This window comes from Lipophrys pholis (assembly GCF_963383615.2).
Source record: "Lipophrys pholis genome assembly, chromosome: 8".
NCBI classification, from domain to species: Eukaryota; Metazoa; Chordata; class Actinopteri; order Blenniiformes; family Blenniidae; genus Lipophrys; species Lipophrys pholis.
In genome coordinates this window covers 9,866,611-9,886,914 of record NC_137630.1, presented here as the reverse complement: position 1 = coordinate 9,886,914, position 20,304 = coordinate 9,866,611, and the positions used below count along the sequence as shown (strand labels likewise).

Genomic DNA, 20,304 nt, shown 5'->3' with positions numbered 1-20,304 from the left:
GCAGAAAGACTCGAAGAGTAATGGGAACTTTCTGGTTTTGGGGGCACATTTATTGAATCTGTGTCTCTCAGAATCTCGATAAGCAAGCAACACAAAGTGCTGCGCGGATAATTTATTACGTGATGAAATATGTAGCTTTTACCCACCGTGCCTGAGATGAAAATGCTATATTTGAAACTGAAATTGCATTTAAAGCACAGGACCTCACTGTCTTACAATGTGTGGTGTTGTGAAATAGGTAAGAATAAAGAATGCTTGCTTGAATTCAGAATGCTCTCCGACAGAGCTGGCTGCAGAATTGGTGGGAAATTGCCAGCGGAGAACACTTTCTTTCAAACCACGAGCATTTTTCCACTGCGGCTTTAATCACCACAGCACTCGGCTTTCCCTCTCATAACCAGCTGATGTGCTGAGAGCATCCTTAAGGCTCTTACACCAGTCATGGTTAATGGATGAATTGTCCAGATGACAAGTTACCTCGTCAATTCACTGGGTCTTGACAGGTGCAAACTGGACTTTTCAGTCAGTAGTCCAGTATATAAATATAATATAGATATAGGAGTGAGGCTTTTAACACAGCAGGGCCCTGGAGAGATTACCTTACACACTCTGACACACTTACATGGACTGATGAGCATTCACACCTACATGTACACACAGTCATTGCACTTGAAAAGGCTGTTTGCACAAAGAATTTCCGAGCTTGCATTTATACTGTAAATGTCATCGGTTTAAGTGGATCTGCACGATTTAGCATACAGAAGTGTGCACCTTCTCTTAGAAGCCGTTTACAGCCCCCCAGGTTTGTTCACCCTGCCAGACAAATATAACCAGGTTAGAGTAGACGCAAGACAGTAAAGCACCTCTATTGTGTTTCATCAGTTTTACAACAGCAAGAAAATCAAACACATGAATAATTCAAATCTTTTTTTTTTGGGGGGGGGGGGGGGGGGGGGGTTGCACAGTCGTTCCATAAACCACTTGATATTAACTAAAACAAAGAATAGACACAGAAACACAAGGAATGTGACTTTTTGTCATAATGTCCTCATCTTCTCAGCTCAGCTGGAAGCCTCTGTCTTGGTTCACCTCATCATCAAAGCTGACTTTGTTGCCTGTCTCGTGCATTGAAGAATTGACGCTATTTTCACCACACCGTGTGAAAGAAAACAATCTCTGAAGGTCAGACCTGCAAAGTCCCTGTGGAGCAGTGGAGTTGTTCTCGATATGAGCTCCATTCTCTGGAAACATCTATATAGAGTTGTCACATCAGAGCTGTACACGAGGGCAAAGCTTCTATTCGTATGCACCACCATGCATTGGATGAAGTGAACTGATGGGAAAATTCAGACTTCAGAACTGAATCTGAGATCGTCAGTTTACAAACACTAACTAGACCTTAAAAGTCAGACGGGAATAATAACGTGTTGGGGGAAAAAAATAGATGTGTTTTTGGGTCATGCAATAAATACAAATGCAAGGGGCACAAATGCTCTTGGATGCAAGCCATCAACTAAAGGGGCCAAAAAGAATCCCCGAGGAGCTGAGCTGTGGAAACCTTTACAGGTCATATATCGCCCTAAAAGGCAGAAAAACGTTTTGGCTGTGAACTTTTATTGCGATACATAACATACACTCAGTTTATGATGTACACATTGCTGAAAGCGGCAACATCTGCCTGAATCACCTTTATGAAGGTTGTTTTACTTCTGACTTTGTATTCAGGGGGTGTTGGCTCCACCACCGTATCAGGACACAATCCTCTAATAATGAGTGAGGTACTCAGTTAATGGTGCCGTTTCCTGTATCTGTCCCAAATTTAAAATCTACATATATGAATAAAGACCATGTATGTATTCCTTTAGTCATTGTAACTGTAATCTTAAATGTTGAGGGTGTTATTTTTGTTTCTGTTTATTTACAGTGCACCTTTTTTATGTTGCATCTGTAAAATGTTTATCTTTTAGATTATTCCTATAAAAATGCACAATACGAGGTGGATTAGGCTTCAGATCCCCCAATGCACCAGGAAAGTGACTTACTCAGCTGAATGCTATAACAGTAAAAACTGAAATAAACACTTGCAATAAGTTTTTAAAAAAGCATGTACTTTGACATTTGCAGACCCAGCAATCATCTGTCAATCACCTGGTTGGTACCAGCTCTGCTGACAAAGTTTTGTTGGTGTTGTACTTTTGCTTTCAGTCATGGTGGATCACCCTCATATTCACAGCCGGGTTTTTTCTCTCTTCTTCTTTTTTTTTTCTCCTGAAGAAATTGGAAGTGTCAAACGTATCTGTTCTCAGGGGCCGGGAGGATTCTTCCCAGCTCAGAATTCCCACTCCATCAGTATGCTGTTTGTACGCTCAGTCCAGAAGCAGCACTTGATACCTTCACTTTGACAGAGCCCTCAGCTCTGGTGTCAATCTTTTGTCAGTCAGCTAAGCTGGAGGCTAGTGTGAGATTTTGTTATAGGAAAAACATCTGGTTGCACTCCATCACTGACTACTCTTTGTTCTCTTGAGACACTTCGTTCTCTGCCCATCCCTACAATCTGTAATTTTTGTGGGATACTGTTCTCAGAATACTGTTTTTGTTGGCTCTTCTTTTTTCTTTCTTTTCTCTTTTTTTTTGAATCACGGTTGTGAAACACTCAGACGTCAGAGAGATTTTTTTACGGGTGACCCAGACCTTCACTCTCTGCTGTTTTTTTCCTGTCATGCTATCAGACACCCCTCTACTCTCTCTTGTACACATCTGACACAGTTCGATTGAATTTCACCTCTTGTCACTCGGCTCGCATGGCTTCGCCTGGGAGCTGCGAGCCAACACTCGCAGGCACACAGAAACCCCCCACTACACGCACACACACGCACACACACACACACACACACACACACACACACACACACACACACACACACACACACACACACACACACATAACGTGTTGATGCGAGAGCAGTGGGCCAGTCATGGCAGTGCTTTCATTGCCATCCTCATTCATGTGTGTGTGTGTGTGTGTGTGTGTGTGTGTGTGTGTGTGTGTGTGTGTGTGTGTGTGTGTGTGTGTGTGTGTGTGTGTGTATGACACCTAATGCCTACACCTCTCAGACACACACACGCTGTCAGGAATACAGATGCCTTTATGGGTACATGTGTGCACACACACACACACACACACACACACACACACACACACACACACACACACACACACACACACACACACACGCGCACGCACGCTCAGTACTTTTTCCCCCTGGTACAAAAGAGAGTGAGCTCAGGTAGCTGTCAGGCGCTCCCCCACAGGGAACAGTGGGCAAGTCACAAACAGCCTCCTCGCCTGTCACTCCGCATGCACAGACAAACACACACACACACACACGCATGCAAGTCTTTGTGTAGTGCACAAACAACAGGTCCAGCATCTGCCCAAGGCAACTCATTCTGTCTCACCTCACACCAAAACACATTGTGTGTGTGTGTGTGTGTGTGTGTGTGTGTGTGTGTGTGTGTGTGTGTGTGTGTGTGTGTGTGTGTGTGTGTGTGTGTGTGTGTGTGTGTGTGTGTGTGTGTGTGTGAGAGAGAGAGACAGAGTAACTATCAGACCGTCTGCTGGTCCAGTCACGCAGCAGCCACCTGCCAGTTGGTCCAAGTGGACATGCCGCCTTCCATTTAGTCTGAGCCTGGAAGCCGGTGATAAGAAATAGTTGTGGGTGGTTGCACATGTGTGTGTGTGTGTGTGTGGGTGTGTGACATGTATATCTTCCGCAGCGACATCCGCCAACTAAAGAGACTAGAGTGGACTTGGATGTTGACATGCTTTCATGCATTGATTTCCAATCCGACTGGCTACCTGTGAGAGCTTGCCATGTCTTGCACCCAACCCACCATCCCTCCGCCGTCCAGTGCCGAGGCAAGGACGTCACGCCAGCTGGCTGCCCAACAGCCCCGCTAAGTGGGCACAGAGCCACAGCAGCTGTAACTGCCACAGTATGGGTCAATTACTCTCTAAGCTGATGTTGTGTCCATGCAACAACACAACCACATGCACACGCTCTCTGTTTGCTTTCGCTCAGCGGCCGCGGACAAACTTTACGCTTTGCTGCTTCACACTTGATCAAAGCAGACGAATCGGTGGGAGGTTTTGGGATCAAAGTCTTAGGAGTTGTTGTTGCTGGACTCGCCAAGCATTGAAGTATTTGCGTAACATCAGTTTAGTCTCTGTGTTGCTGTCCCTACGTTTTTTTTTTCTTTGTTTCTTTTTACCCGTGCGTGGTGGATCACTGAGGTTTCAAAGGCCGCAGCCTCTTCAGAGGGTGAACAAGAAGTCCAGGAGAACGTGTGTATCAGCCCGCTGCCTAGAGATTGATTTTAATGTTGCTGCTGACTGTTTGAAATTTTAACATTGGAGCTTTTTCAGAATTGGCAAGAAGGGCTCAGCTCACGCAGCAGCACTCTGTGCTTGCTCTGCATGGGTGGACAGATTCTCCCTGAATGAATGGAGAGCATCTGTTTGCTTTACGCCAGGATCACATTTAATCCCTGATGCCTTTGTACTCCTGAACTGTGCAGAGTTATCCACCAAGACCCCAGTGACTGGCATGGATTGAGATGAACCTGTTCAGGCATCCCTGCATGCTGCTAAAACATCAACTTTTCTTCGCAGTTTATCATAAAAACTTTCCCAAAGAGTAGCGGGAGGAAAAGTTTGCTCATGCATAATCAGCTCTTGTAGAATAATTGCTACACCAAGACCACATCCATTAAGGTGTTTAACTGAATATGCATTAGGCAGCGTTATTCAGCTCAGACGCTCTCACATCAATACTAACTCCTCTCTCTCTCACTCGCTCTCTCTCTCTCTCTCTCTCTCTCTCTCTCTCTGTCCCGCAGGCTGTAGAGGGATGCTTTGTGGCTTCGGCGCTGTATGTGAGCGTGACCCAACCGACCCGGCCAAGGCTGAGTGTGTCTGCAAGAGAGTGGACTGCCCGTCCTTGGTGGCGCCTGTTTGCGGCTCCGATTCCTCCACCTACTCCAACGAGTGCGAGCTGGAAAGAGCCCAGTGCAACACGCAACGACGCATCAAGGTGCTTCGCAAAGGACCCTGCTGTAAGTACCCCTAATACGCCAACCAGCTCACTCCTCATTGAAAAGGCCGTTCAGAAGTCACATGGTTGTGTAATTTCTGAGTTAGATCTGAGATGATTTCATGTGTTGTCCTGCTAAGTATCGTATTTTTTGATAATTCCACTGACATTCGTAGAGTGTTTGGCCTTTCTCTGTCTCACCTCACTCTGAAGCATAATTGGATAAAAGTAAGTTCATTAGAAGTTTGACATTTAGATATTAGGTATTCAATTCAATTCAATTTGGATGGCCATTTCATGCCTCTAAAGGAACATATCACAGATTTGATTTTTAAAGACGAAAGTTGAATGAATCTATTTGTCTGCTGCGCTGACCTCGTCACAATCCTTGAACTTCTAAATTAGACTGATAAAGTTGTCGGAACACTTTGGACATTATCTGAATTTCAAAATGTTTTTGGAATGTATTACTATTAGGGTTTGAACATTTTGAGAGATCAAAGTGAGGCCTTTGATCCGTACATTCATTACCTCTGGGTGCTTCATTCAGTGAAGGCTTGTGCGGGGTCACAACTCACAAGTAGCGGACATGCAGGATCGGTTACTGGTGCATTGTGTTTGAGTATTTTTACAAAGTGAAAAGACAAGCACAGGCTGTGAAATGCATAAAAAGAATAAGAATAAAAAGGTGGCCATTGAAAAACACTTGTAGCTTATTTTGTGCACTTTATCAGATTTACATTATTGCTTGCTCTCCATGTCCCAGACATCACATTCAAGTCTGTCTCTCTTATCTGTCCCAACTCGTCTTTTACATTTTCAGGTTAAGGAGCCAGATTTTCTGTTATTGTGACTCAACTATAAAACTACTAAGTTGCAGGAGAATATGGAAAGCAATAGATTCAAGCACCGGTGTTGTGTAAACTGACCCCCAAAGCATAACAAAAGTTTGCCGTTTTTGTGTTGACGTGTAAATAGAGCCTTAGTTTTCTCAAAAATCCCCAAATGTCTTTGCATCAGTCAGGTCATCTGGCATGAAATCAAACATAGTCGGGTTGAAACAAACACATTTTATTATTCAAATAGAATTGAAAAACTTCCAGCTACTGCAATGATAAAAGGCCAGATTCAAACTGAAAACCTTGTTGCTTCGAGTGGTCACTGCATTATCTCAGATATAGGAGATGAGTCCAAATATAACCACATTTGTAAAGGGGAGGTGGTTAAATGGGTAAAGCATGCCGGGAGGGCGCCGTGGTTTGTAGGTTTTTCTTTTAAATAATAGAAACTGGACTTTTGAGGTAAGCCAAGCCACAACATGAAACCGCCACAAGGCTTCAAGTCCCCAAGTGACACTTAATAGCTTGTCATTGTCAAGTAAATGGAATTCTAACACACGCTGTCCTAATGCAGCAGGCTTTGCCTTCCTGTCTTTGTCCCACAATAATAAAACACATCCCCATTATGCCCCGATCCTTTGTCCTTTCCAAAATGGCTGCACTCCCAGCGCTTAAGCGCCACCTGCACCCTCGCAAACAAAACAAAAAAAATCTGCCACTTACTGCTCCCATTGGTGACCGTCCAGTGTGTGTTTTATCCCTGAGCCTTCAGTGGGTGCCTGTACGCGTGCTGTAGCTCTCATTGCTTCTCTTTAGCAAAGCCCGTCAGAATCCAAGGCTCTGAGGAGTGGACTCCTGCCAAAGCTGCAACATTGCAGCGGCCTCAATAATAACCGTGGCGTTTTGTCAGCGCCGCGCCTGCCTGCCAGTGTGGGCCCGCTGCTAATTCCAGGGGTCTGATTACAGTGCAGGCTTGAACCTGGCACTAATAACAAGCTTTGTGACTGCCCGCAACTGGCAGAGAGGAAATAAAGAGATAGAAAGGACAAGGAGAGGACAGGAGGAGCACGGGGTGCTGCCGGAAAGAAAGAGAAAACAGCAACTGAAAGGGACCAGTGTGAAGATAGGATGAGATGTGAATGATTTTTGGGGCTGCAAGTGAGTGAAAGGGTGAACAGAGTAGAGCAGTCAATTAAAACCAGACTGAAAGTTGCAGCTCAAGTGGCCTTTGAAGGGTTAATACCCTCAGAAGCACCATAATTACCACTGACAATAACAGCAGGCACTCACAAGAAGAAAAATGACTGTAGAAAAAATAATAACGATGATGATACTAATGATAGTATTGCTGCTAATAATGAGATGCTCACCAGCAGATCAGACTCAGTCTTTTATCCTGTCACGTCTGCAACAAGGAAGATTTTTTCTTTTTTTTTTTTTATATTATGATTATTTCTAAGTGAGGCTAATGTTAAAGCAATTTTTCATGTAAACGTTGTTCTAGAAGAACAGGCTCTTTTTCAGAGAGCACGCACACATGCCCTTTTCCAATATAACTTAGAGACAGGTGTTAAGTGTAATTAGTGGGTGGCATTTATTTCATAGCCTTGCAACCTTTTGTATCTTTACAATAAGAGGATGTAACAAAAAAAAGGCTGAAATAAATGAGAACAACACAGGAAGACTTGTTCGTTAACAAGCTGCTGCATGTCTCATCTTTAGGCATGGGTTAATCTTCACAAAGCTGTCACTGAGACAAAAAACTATTTTGGAAAAAAAAATCTTAATCGGAGAAATATGTTCTTTTCATTTCTTTAGCGCAGAGCTCAGTGAAACATAACGTTCATGCCTTTGTTGCTGGAAATCCTTTATTCCATCCATCTCCCGCGATAATTTCATATTTTTATTTATTTGCATACTTTTTTTTTTCAGACTGGACCTTAAAATATTTTGACTAAAGAAAAATGTCAGACAAATTAAGAGTTCCAACTTGGGAGCTGTTTTCAAAAAGTTGTGTTTTCAGTAGCTCCGAGTACAGCTGTCCTGTAAAGGGACACCCAAAACGCTAGGAAAGTTCTCCATTTTCACTTGCATGTGGAGTACCCTCTGAGAGGCCAATCTGAATGTGTGTTTTTAGCTATGAAGAGATATTATTTTGTTATATAACAGAATTTTCTATCCGTACAAAAGAGGCAGCCATTAAATGAATGAAAATTATAGGGCAGCTTTGTGTCATTTATGAATATTCAGGCAGAGGCAACAAATATGAGTCAATCTAAACTCCTTCTACTTTACAGCAACAGAGCACAGTCTACAGTTTTGTTACAAATATACCTAAATGGTGCAGGCTCTTTTTGACTATAAATTCTAAGTTAGGTTTCATTAAATCCACAACAACACTGTGATTTTGCACAAACAGTAAAGACAGAAGCAGAGCTGTCGTGACTAAAACAACCGAAAAACATTTACTTGCTTTGAAAGCCACAAAACTATGTCGGAAACAAAACTTCTCAAAGCTTCCACGCATCAAAACTGACAAACTGAGGGCAGTTCAAATCGCTTTAGTCACAAAGCCAAACATCACACCACCGGCGTTGGCACATTCTGGGTAGAAATCTGTTAGATTTCGTCACTTCTAGTATAAAAGCAGCCTAAATTCAAAGGAAAGGAGTAATTTCTATCACAATTATTTTCAGCTCGTATTTTGATTTTGAAAGCACTCCATGTAGCCATCAAAGTCTGAAATTGTTTCCTTCAGTCAGATTGCTGGTTGCATTGCATTGTTCCCTTTAAAGAGTGAAATATGGGTTCATCACCCAACAATAATGTTCGCCCAAGTTTGAGGGGGAAGGAGTTTAGGAGGAGGAAACAAATGAATTAGTATAAATGTCCATCTATCCAGTTCCACCATCGTCTGTTCCATTTTTGTGTGGCTGACGCAGCGCAAGCAGTCGTGGTCAAGTGTGTACGAACCACTTAGCTAGCTGTCATCTGCTAGGTTTATTTACCTTCGCTTTCATCGCAGCAGGCTTGTCGAGAGCTCCCACACACGTCTATAGACAGTTTTCAGAAGGGCAGCCAACCGCAGAATCAAATGAAGTAGTTCTTTACGATGGGATAAAGGGTTCAGCCAAGTTGTAAGCTGTGGTTTTAGCATTCCACGCCGTTCACTTTTCTGTTTATGTATGGCTTATTTCAAGGTTATGTGGATGGCGACGCTCACGCGGTATGTAGAGTGTGCGGTTTATGGCATACAGGTATGCTGGCAAGGTGTGTGTGTGTGTGTGTGTGTGTGTGTGTGTGTGTGTGTGTGTGTGTGTGTGTGTGTGTGTGTGTGTGTGTGTGTGTGTGTGTGTGTGTGTGTGTGTGTGTGTGTTGGTGGAAACAAGAGGGAGGGCATGAGGAGGTCAGTTGAGAGTCAGGTGACAGCTTCTCTTTCTAACTCTGCCTCCAATAAATCCAGCCGCTGCGCAGGGTCCGGACAGGTCGCTCGGGCTCAGATTATGGAGTTGTCAGGACTGATGGAGGAAGAGAGAGGCGAGGACAAGAGAGGGGGGCGAGCGGGAGCCGGCGCACAAAAAAAGACAGGAGCGAGCCAGCTGAAGGAACGGGGGAGCTTTCAACTTTTAAGAATAGCGTGGGCGGTTTGGATTGGCGCTTTGTGCAAAGCTTCGTTTGACTCATTCGATTTGAATGGCGGGTTTTCATTGGGGTAAGTGAATTGGCTCCCGTTCTGAGAAGCCGTCATGTCCAATTCAAATCAACTACGAAGTCTTATCTGGCGCTCAGGAGAACGGCCACAAGGAGAAGTTTTTTTTCTTTTCTTTTTTTCTCTTTTTATTGCTCACCGATTATCCTCCTTTTTAAAGGAACTGGAGTTATACGGAGCATGTTGTTTGCGCCGAGTACAAGTGTGACTCTGTGCGGGGATGTTTTCATAAACAGACGGGAGCGTCGACCAGCAGGTCTCTGACATTTGCAGGATGCTGACGCCTCTACATTTCCCAATGTGAGCTTTGACTTCCTTAACCTGTGCTTGAAGCTCTGCCACAGAGGATCTCATGGAAAAAAAAATAAAACACAACCATTTTTCAAAGGTTGACAGTTCACCGATGAGGCCGCCTGCTTCTACTATGACTCAAATCAAAGCAACGTGTATTCTTTTCACTGCTGTTGCATCAGATTTGCTGTAGAGACTTTTTAAAGCTGGCAAACAGTGTGGTGACTGACCCATTTTATTTTATTTATTTTTTTATTTTTTTATTTTTTTTACTCTCTAATTCACAGTTTGATCAGTCAGGTCTTCACATCTCTGGTCTGGAGACAAGAACATGTATATCTTAAAAAAAGTTGCGTGGCTTCACAGGTTTTTATTTGTAATTTTTTATTTTATTTTTAATTTTTTTGCTTCAGGAAACAAGCAAAAGATTGCCTGAAGGTGTTGAAGCAAGGACAGTGAGTTGTTTAGTGATCAAATTATTGTTCCATTACGGCATCTGTGAGTGGGCTGGATGGATTAGGCTGCAGGGGAACAATTTGTCCTCAAAGTTGATGTGTCAGAAGCAGAAAGTTGGGCAATAATAAGGAGTTGAGCAATTTTCACAACAACTGAGTTGTGATGGCTGGACGACCGGGTCATGGCATCTCCCAAACTGCAGCTTGCATTTTTTTGTAAGGAAACCACACACACATGCGCTCAGAGAACAAAACACTACATGCATTAACAATAGGGAATACACGGACATTCGTATGGACAGATGATTAAGTTGGATTGCTATTCCTGATCACTCTCAACTATAAAACTACCAAGTCCCAGGAGAATATGGACTGGGAGTCATGATACTCTGGGGGCCGCCATTGTTGTTATTGTCTATTTACTTGCGCATGTTCAAACAAACCATTTACTATGGCCGTTTTGCGAATGCGCAGTAGCAGCGTTTCCCCCGTTTCCATGGAGATGGAGTCGAAGCAATTTCAAAAAGTCCCACACTGGAGGCCATTTTAAAAAAATTGCATTTTCATTGACTCCAAGCAAAGTTTTAGTGTAAGCGGACACCCAGAACACTACTACAAAAGTTTTGCGCTTTCACGTGAAAATGTTGTTGTGTGAATGGGACCTAAATCAATTGGCGCATAGACCTACCATGTCGTGAGGACCCTGGGTACAGTCATTAAACAAATCAATAAATTAGAAAAAAAAACTCAGCAGCTGTAATCAAATGCTGTATAAAACAGGAAATTAGATGTAAAAACAGTCAATGACCAGGGTTAACTCAATTATTTGATCAGTCGATTCAGTTTAGAAACATCTTCAAATTAGTTTTTTATCTGATTCCAGCTCCATAAAAGTGACTGTATTGATGTTTCTTTCATGAATTAGATTTTTAGCTTTTTGCTGTGTGGACAAATTAAAAAATGTTCACCTGCATCTTAGACTTTTGTTGTGTTTTCTGATATTTTTGAGATAAATAATCATCGTGATTAATTGGACAAAGTTATCAATAATCACAAAATACAGACAAATGCTAGTGCAGATAGTTCCAGCCCTTATTTTGTTTTAATATTCACCAATCATTTACTACTAAACAATCTCTTTCCGAATCTCATAATTGGATTTTCACAGTACCTCGGCTCTCATTGCAGAACCTCACTCATCAAGTGAATTATTGACTGCTGGGAATTTCCACAATTTTCTAAACTGTACTTATCTCTCTCCAACAAACTTAGTTTTCTGCTGCAATCAGGGATCTTTACTCACATCTTGGGTATACTTTCCACCATATGAAGCGCCTTTCTTATAACCCCAGCCCTGACAGACGGCCTTTATCCTCCCAGTCTTCTGACTGCGCAGTTCAGCTTCATTATGGTTCGATGGTGGAAAAATCCTCTTCAAACCACAATCATTTAGCGCCTCACTCATAACACGGAACCAGCTATTACAGCGTTCGGGTTCCAAGGTAATCGTGCGAGTCTCCTCCGGAGGGCAGGACAAGACGAGGAGCCGCACGCCGCTGAGGCGTGAGCACTTAGCTTCCCCCTGTGTCCCGCTCTAATATTCACATAACTTGCCTGTTAATGGTGCGGGCCAGCTCCGACACAGCTTCTTCATTATCCTCCTTTTGTTCTGGGTGGATGGTTTGGGATCTGTGGGGCTACATTTCCGGCGGTCAAGCAGGCGGGCGGCGGGCACATAATGGCCTTCGATATTATCAAAATTAAAAGGAGAAGGCACGTTTAAATTGGCCCAGCAGGAGTACCTGATTGCATCACAAGTTGTGAAGTGGGAAAGAGGAGGATGGTTATGAAAAGTGAGAGAAAGAAACAGCCTGAAGGAGCAGTTTCTGGTTCTGAGACGAGACATTTGGACTTTCTGAACCTGCGGCTACTGGGGTGTGTGTGTGTGTGTGTGTGTGTGTGCGTGTGTGTGTGTGTGTGTGTGTGTGTGTGTGTGTGTGTGTGTGTGTGTGTGTGTGTGTGTGTGTGTGTGTGTGTGTGTGTCTGTGTGTGTGCGCGCCACGGCCGACTCAGGACCGAGCGCTATGTTGGCTCTACTAATATTGAACTTGGAGCCGAGTGGTAAATACACTCCCCCATCCCCCAGAGAGAGCCGCAGAAGTGCTGCAGAACTCATCTTGTGTGGCCACTCTAGTGGAACTTGGGTGGTTTTTCGTTCTTCTCTTACTTTTTTCTCCGTTTCTTTCTTTGAAGCCGAGCAACAAGTAATGCAAGAAGAAGGGCAGCGATGTGCCTCGTGCTTGTGAGCTGACTGGGGTTCAAGAGTGATCAATGGAGATTGATTTGTGTTGTGTTGCGCGCCGCGTGTGCATGTGTGCGCTCTTGAGAGTCGGCTATCAGCGCAGCCCTCCCTCCCCTTCGCCTTCTCCTCTGGCAGCGCTCTCTCCTCTCTCTCCAAGCTTTAGAGAGGCCTTTATCTCTCCCGCACTGACACACTCTTGTGTCCTCGCAGTGAAAGGAGAAAGGCATCAGCACTCCACACCTGCTGCTCCATCTACTCTTACATACGCTATCAGGATGTGGACCTCTCCTTCTCCCACTGTAACAATGTTTCGTCCACTCAGAGGATGACATGGTCAAAGCTTTCAAGATGAAACTATTTCCCCTGTTCAGTGTAGGAAGAGTTCCGACCTGTCTGGTATACAGCCTCATGCATTCATTGATCGTTCTCCCACACTAATGACAAAAGTCTCAACGTGCAATAAAAGGTGAGAACTAGTGTTGTGCAGTAGGTGGAACCAAAAACACACTAACAGCTTTAGCGACTAACAATCCATAAAAATGCGGCGGGAAATGACTTGACAGTCAAAGTAACACAGGCGCTGCACAAAAACAATAATTCGGTGATTCCCATAGATGGTGAATGATGGATCGCCTCCACGTTCTCCGTCTGCTTCCATAACAAAACTTTTCTTCCCTGCACATAAATCCTGTGAGGGCAACTGATCGATCCTTTTGTCTTCTTTTTAAAATTCATCTCCCGAAGGCACCGGTGGCGTGCGTAGTCGACATACAGGATAACATACAGGTTAACATACGGGATAACGTTGTTACTCTCGGGCGATGAAGTGCAGGGAGTGTTTGTCATGTCTGATTCAGTGGAGAACAACATCATGCATTAAACCTTACAAGTAAATGAAATCCATGTCTATAGTGTCGCAGATAATAAACTTATTGGATCGCAGATCTGCAGGAGTGTTCAGACAATGGAACGGTGCTCTTTTCATGCCTCCGTGTCAAACTGATGTTAGACGTGATTGCAATACAGTGTAAAGTACATGTTATACATTGGATTGGACACTTTCAATGGCTCATTGTTTCTCAAATGTTATGATTGCATTGTGTGAAGAAATAACCCTGAGTGAAGATACACGACGTATTGTTAGATTCATTAGATAAAAGTTACATCTGAGGCAAAGAGGAAGCCCGGGTTCAGTCTGGGCACCCACAACTCTCCACATTCATACAGAGAATAATTCAGAAAATGAGGTCATGTGTTGCATCCGTAAGTGCAGAGCCCCCGGCCGATCTGGGAGAGTGAGTCAGTGTTTCAGCTGCAAAGACTGTCGGCTGCCGACCTCTTGACCTCATGGAGAACAGGGACTGTTTCAAATGTTTAGGTGGACTGAGTGCTGCACTGATAGGAGCTTGTTGCCCATCGGTCAAAGGTTAAAGTGGACAATGGGCCGTGGACAATTAAGTAACTTTTACATCATGTTTGTGGCTAAAACTTAAGAATCAACTGACTAAGTATAACAGTTTTACACAGATCTTAGGACAGGAATTCCTCTACTGAGGCTTTACTGAAACACATTTTACACGGTTTGGATGCTTCTCAGAAACATGTCTCCGAGACTATTTGTCCCTGCCGTCTAATCTTCGACAAGATTCACCAGCATATTGCTCATATCTACCATCTATAAAGAGGGGTGTCAAACATATAGCCCGTGGGCCAAAACCGGCCCGCAAGGAGCTCTAATCTGGCCTTCATACCACCAACCAAATCGTAAAAATGTCAAAAAAAAAAACATTGATTTAATAAATAAATAAATGAAATTCTTAAGAGTAGCGGATGCAACACAACATTGAGACCCGAGCTGAGATATTGGTGATGATGCCATAAAAAGCTACCTCCTTACTATCACAGCCAATCTGTCAGGGTGCGCTTGTAAGAACCTGCATAATATAACAGCCATTAGATAAGAGTTTCACTGTATTTTGCACCCGAATGTCAATAAATTTGTCTTTAAGTAGAGACTGTAGTAATTTCTGGTAATAATTGTTTGGTTTTAAGAACAAATATAGACATTTTCATTGCATATCCTCTGCGCCACAACAAAGAAAACCTTCAAAGTTTAAATTTAAAGGTTATTATGCTAATATTTTTACCATTCAAGATGAAATCGGGCTGTATACGGATCCTTAACTAAAATGTGTTTGACACGTCTGATCTTTAACACTGAAGAAATGTCTTAAAATTGTGTAATAGGAGCATAACCACTCACATATTGCACATTTTCTGACAATTATCCGCTTTAAAATCTAAATAAATCCAGTCTGTCTAGTCAGAGAAATATTAGAAACCTAACAATCCGCTGTCACTCCGCCAACTGATACTTTTTCCTCCAAAGCCTTTTCACCTCCACTGATTAGTACATGATGTTTTAATCCCGTTTGGCTCGCAGTTTTTAGAGCTGTTGTGTTTTGTGTTCATCGCCTTTGTTATTTCCAGAGCATATTGTATTAGGTCCTTTTTGCACCCCATGTAATAGTTCCACCCACTCACTTAAAGGTTGGACCACGTTGATACATGTTGCAGGCACCTTCGCACAGAACGCCATCGCTCACTGCCGGGTCTGATGAGCACAAAAAAACCGATTCAATCCTCTGCCGCACTTTTCTGAAGTTACAAGATCCCGACTGCTTGTACCACCTAGAAGAGATTTTAAACCGATGTGTTGAGCAGTGCTTTCCACAACCATCGTCAGAATACTAATTTGGGGAGCATGTTTGGGAAGAAGAGTGTTAACTTCTTCAGTAGAGTGCTAAAACATTTTGACACGTATCGGTGTAGAAAATGTGTATTGTCTTTTACTCACGGAGTTTTAAAAAAAATATATATATATTTATATCTGAAAATGGCTTGGCATTCTAATCAAACGTTCCCCTCCCTCTTGTCGACATGCCTCTGTGCCTTTGTGCCTCTGAACCATTGTTGAAAAAAGGATTTTTTTCCTGTGAAGCTTAAAAAAAAAAAAAAAGTGGCTTGAGCTTGTTACTCCAGCTGTACATTTTGTCTGTTGCCTTTTGTGTGGCGCTGGTCTGGTCTGGTTGTTAAGGTGTCTGGGCCGGGCCGGATAAAGCCCTGATTTATCCCTCCTCGGTCCCAGATCTGGTTCGGAGGGGAAAAATCCTCTGTAAGCAAAAGCATCATTGTGGAGCGGAGCCGCACAGGCAGGAAATGAAAGCCAACCGGCTTGATTCCTCCTCCACCCTCACATGCCCCCTTCCCCTGCTTCTCGTTTAGCACATGCTCTGGCCACCTCCTTTGTTACCCGGGTGAAATGCCCGGTTGCCCCCCCCGGTGACAATGGACTGCCGACGGTCACCATAGATGGTGGAGAAGAAGCTTTGCTGCATCAGATAACAGTCCTCTCAGTGCTCTGCACCGGCTGGCTGACAAGTCATCACCACCTCTCTGTCGTTTGTGTGACTGTGCATGAACACACAATCACTATTCATTACATAGAGTGTTCCTCATCTCCGTCTTATTTTGTCCTTGAGTCTCACAGAGAATCACGTCCTGCAGCTTTATAAGAAAGCCTACAAAAGTTGTGTTTTTATCGGGAACAGTTGCTTTGACTTTTGGTAGCGATTCATCTGAAGGTGTTTCAAACACTTTCAAACCTCGAGGAGCGAAAACAAAACAAAAAACAAGTTTTCTTTAGAGTGTGTTCACCTTAGGTTCAACCAAAACAAACATTTTAGGTTTAAACATGGTATTGTACATTGTTGTGACTGAATATCTTTAACAAAATCTACAATTTTTTTGTTTTTATGAAGATATTTTGCATTTTCATCTAAATGCCTTATCAGTGGTGTCAAACTCATTTTAGTTCAGGGGCATAGCAATAGCATAACAACACATAATTGTGTTGATATGTTATCAATGAGTTCACATTTATTAAACTGCTATTTTGCACCACATGACAAACCTGAAATTTGAATAAAAGAACAGCAGTTTCAACAATATTATGCACCAGTTGTCCATTGACTTATGTGCATTGTAACTTACAGACCACGTTGTGTTTTTTTGTTTTTGTTTTTTTTTACTTTATTTACACCAAGTACAAACAGATTCTTATTTACATCTTCAACGGCATAAAACATTTCATCACATGTAGCTGGAACTCAGAAACATAGTAGGTCAGTTCATATTATAATCAGAATAATTTGCCAAAATGTAGAAATGATCTTTAATGTAGACACATTTATACATCCGTGTTGTAATACTGAAACTTAAGTGGAACAAAAATAAGTTCTACTCCCATGCGCCCCTGGTGGTCAAATTAATACACTACAGGTAATGTTGCAAATCCTGACATAGACTTTAATCTTGCGGGCTCTCTGGACTCTCTGGCGAGACGTTTTCTGACCCACGGGCCGTACGTTTGACTTATACGATTTAAAAGACAATGTATTTAAATTTTTTAATGTAATGCACTGTGAGCACACATAATAGTCACTGAATCTACAATTGTCTGATTTATTCTTGTCGTAGTATCCACAGTACATCCATGTTGGCCACTATATTTTTTCTTTTTTCTTCGATAGATATGTTTTTTCCTGAAGGGTTTTAGTGTTTAGCAGACAGCATCAGTCTGATCCCTGTTTGTCTCTTTGACCTATTCTTCCTCCTTCTTTCTTGACTGGCAAAAATCACCATAGCAACCATTAACAGTAGGTGATAGACTGATTGGAAAGATGTCCATGGGGCGATTTTCCTTTAAAACTCTTTTTCTTCATAACTTCTTGAACCAACATACAATCTTTTGTACAATATTTTGCACGAAGCTATTTCACAGTTGTAATGGTTGTAACTATACCTTTTAGCTCTAGAAAGACACTGAAAAAGCTGTAAAGGAGAAAAGTGTGCGAGAAGAAGGAGAATTGAATGGGAAGTAAAGGAAGGTTGTGCGAGAAAAGGGAAGTAAATCAAACTGATGTATGTACAGTGCTTGTGCCTCACAGTATGTTGAGTTAGAAAGGCAGTCATGATAAGTGGATCGTTTGGATACACCTTTTTTTTCTTTTTCTAAGTTATACTGACTCGCAATCACTTATACAGCTCATTTTTAATGCGTCTCAAGTGACATTCACTCATCGCGTACCAATCGAGATATTGGAGGGGCTAAACCTTCAGTGAGTGAAACTGGAAGAAACTGGAAGACGACATACTCCATCCGCTGAGCCTCAGATATTTGCCATCCACATGCAGGACGATGGGGCTTCTGGTTTTAGCTCCATAAATGCATTTAAAAAATGTTTCTTTCTCTGCTGTCGAGCATGCTCGTATTTGAAAAAGATCCCCGACACAACTTGTCAAGTATTATGTGGCGTCATCCGCAGGTACGTAAGAGAGGACAGGCGATGTCAGCGGTTTGGAGATTTTTTTTTTTCTAATTAATGAGAATGACAAACGTAAGGAACACTGTAACTGATGCTCTGGCACATCATCAAGAGGAGACGCCACCAGCAACTATATCACCAGTGACACAGCAGAGTGAGCCCGATGACGCTACACACAGTAGTATACTTAATAGGTACTTGTATCGGTACTCGATATCGGCATGTAGCTAAAGGTCAGTCCTTTAGAAATATGGTATCGGTGCGTCCCTATTTGCTCTGTCCAATCTTTGGATTTTTAATCACTAAGTTTATCAACGTTTTTCCACATCCTCTTCTCCAGCTCAGCTTCAGTCTATTCCTTCCCTCCACTTTTTGCCGTTTCCTCAAGTTTCAGTCCATTCAGACTTTATATCCTTCTCTCGCTCTCTCCCTCTCTCGCCACTTCTTCACTCGCCCACTGTTAGCACGCCTTCAAATACGAGTTTGTCACGCACTCCTTCTCCTTCACTCCTCTTTCCCGTTCAGGCCTTCAAGCCAAACCTCTCTCTCAGTTTCTCATCAGTAGCTTATAGACACACACACACACACACACACACACACAAACACACACACACACACACACACACACACACACACACACACACACACACACACACACACACACACACACACACACACACACACACACACACATACACACAATCACAGATGCAGAAAGTAATCAAATTTCTCCTGGGTGATCACTGAACAAGTTTCCCCCCCCCCCATGCATCTGCACATACACGCACAATGCAGGCATACACACACACACACACACACACACCCACACACTCACACACACACACACACACTCACACAGGCTGAGAGGTCATAGTAAATAACTCGGTTTTCGTGCTTTCATTTCCCCTGGGTACTGACTCTCACTTGGTATTCATAACCATAACATGCAAAACCTGACGGACACACTGTATGTGTGTGTATGTGTGTGCGCGTGCTCGTAGTGTATTTATCCCATCCCTGTGCAGGAAGACACATACACACACGCACACACACTGACATACTTAGTGAAAGATATACACACTGCAGGCATTCTGCAAGCTTCTAGATTGAAAAATATACATTCTTGTTATCGTACTTGAGCATACACACACACACACATAAAGAGATGATAATGGGCTTCGCTGGAATCCTCTATCCATCTTTACTTGCTCTTCCACTCGTCTGCGACCACTGATACTTGTAAGACAAATCCTGCCTTTGCCTTCATCTCCTCGCCTTGCTCCCTTCTTCCCTCTCCAGCGTTCACCTCTCCAAAATCTGCGGGCAACACACTGATTATGTGCACAAACACTCACACGCACACCTCATCCATATCTGCACACACACACTGCTTAATCCCAGACAAGGGGTTGTGTTTTGAGACTTTCTCGGTGTATTTATGCATCTGGCATCTCCTGAATAATACATACTTATTTATTTTCTCCGTGTGTACTTGGAGAGAGATGGGAAAAGAGTGAAAGCGATAAAAGCAAAGCGGTGTTGAAAATATGAGGAGAACTACCAGTTTAGCAGACAGTATTGTTTATTGTTTACTGCCGAACGTAAAGATTAACAACTGTCAGGGAGACGGATTTATGAAGATATTAGTTCATCCATACATCAGTTCGGTCTTCCTTTCTGTGAAAGAAAGGTCTGCCTATCTCTCCTGTATTATCTTCATTTATCCCATGTTGAGTTAATTAGTCATTTTATTTGAGTTGCCCATAATCAGACACATATTGTATTGAAGAGGATGTAATGCAATCATGCCACCTTGTTTGCTGGTCAAGACATGCTCACCTCAAAGAAGACATACTGCGTTTTCCTGCTTCACTAATCATGAGGGTTATTCATTAAATTCGGACCACAGTGGACATTTGTTATGGACCAGATTTGTTCGTGATTTCTCTACTTTCAGCTTAATGTGCTACACAGCTGCAACTCACAAGGTAATGAAGCTGGTGTTAAATTACAAGCGTTTGATGCTGAATGTTGGCAGACTCAGTGCTTTCCACACAGGGATTCTGGAAAATGGCCAATAAGGAGAAAAAAAAGGAAAAGAAACCTACATTGACTACCCTGCCTTGCTCCTGATTTTAGGTTTGCTCATTGACTGCGTTCACTCCCCAGAGCAATGCCGTGTTCACACTGTGGCAGCGGAGGGCAAATTAGACAGAGTGTTTGCTTTC

At 42.9% G+C, this 20,304-nt stretch overlaps 1 protein-coding gene across 1 annotated transcript in view; it reads left to right on the top strand.

Moving 5' to 3' along the window:
• The window catches only part of agrn (agrin), a 315,332-nt gene that overhangs the window by 165,513 nt on the left and 129,515 nt on the right, over window positions 1-20,304 (top strand). The window contains exon 4 of the mRNA XM_080470074.1: window positions 4,900-5,115. Coding sequence (XP_080326200.1) covers window positions 4,900-5,115 — 216 coding nt within the window. The remainder of the gene's footprint in view (window positions 1-4,899; window positions 5,116-20,304) is intronic.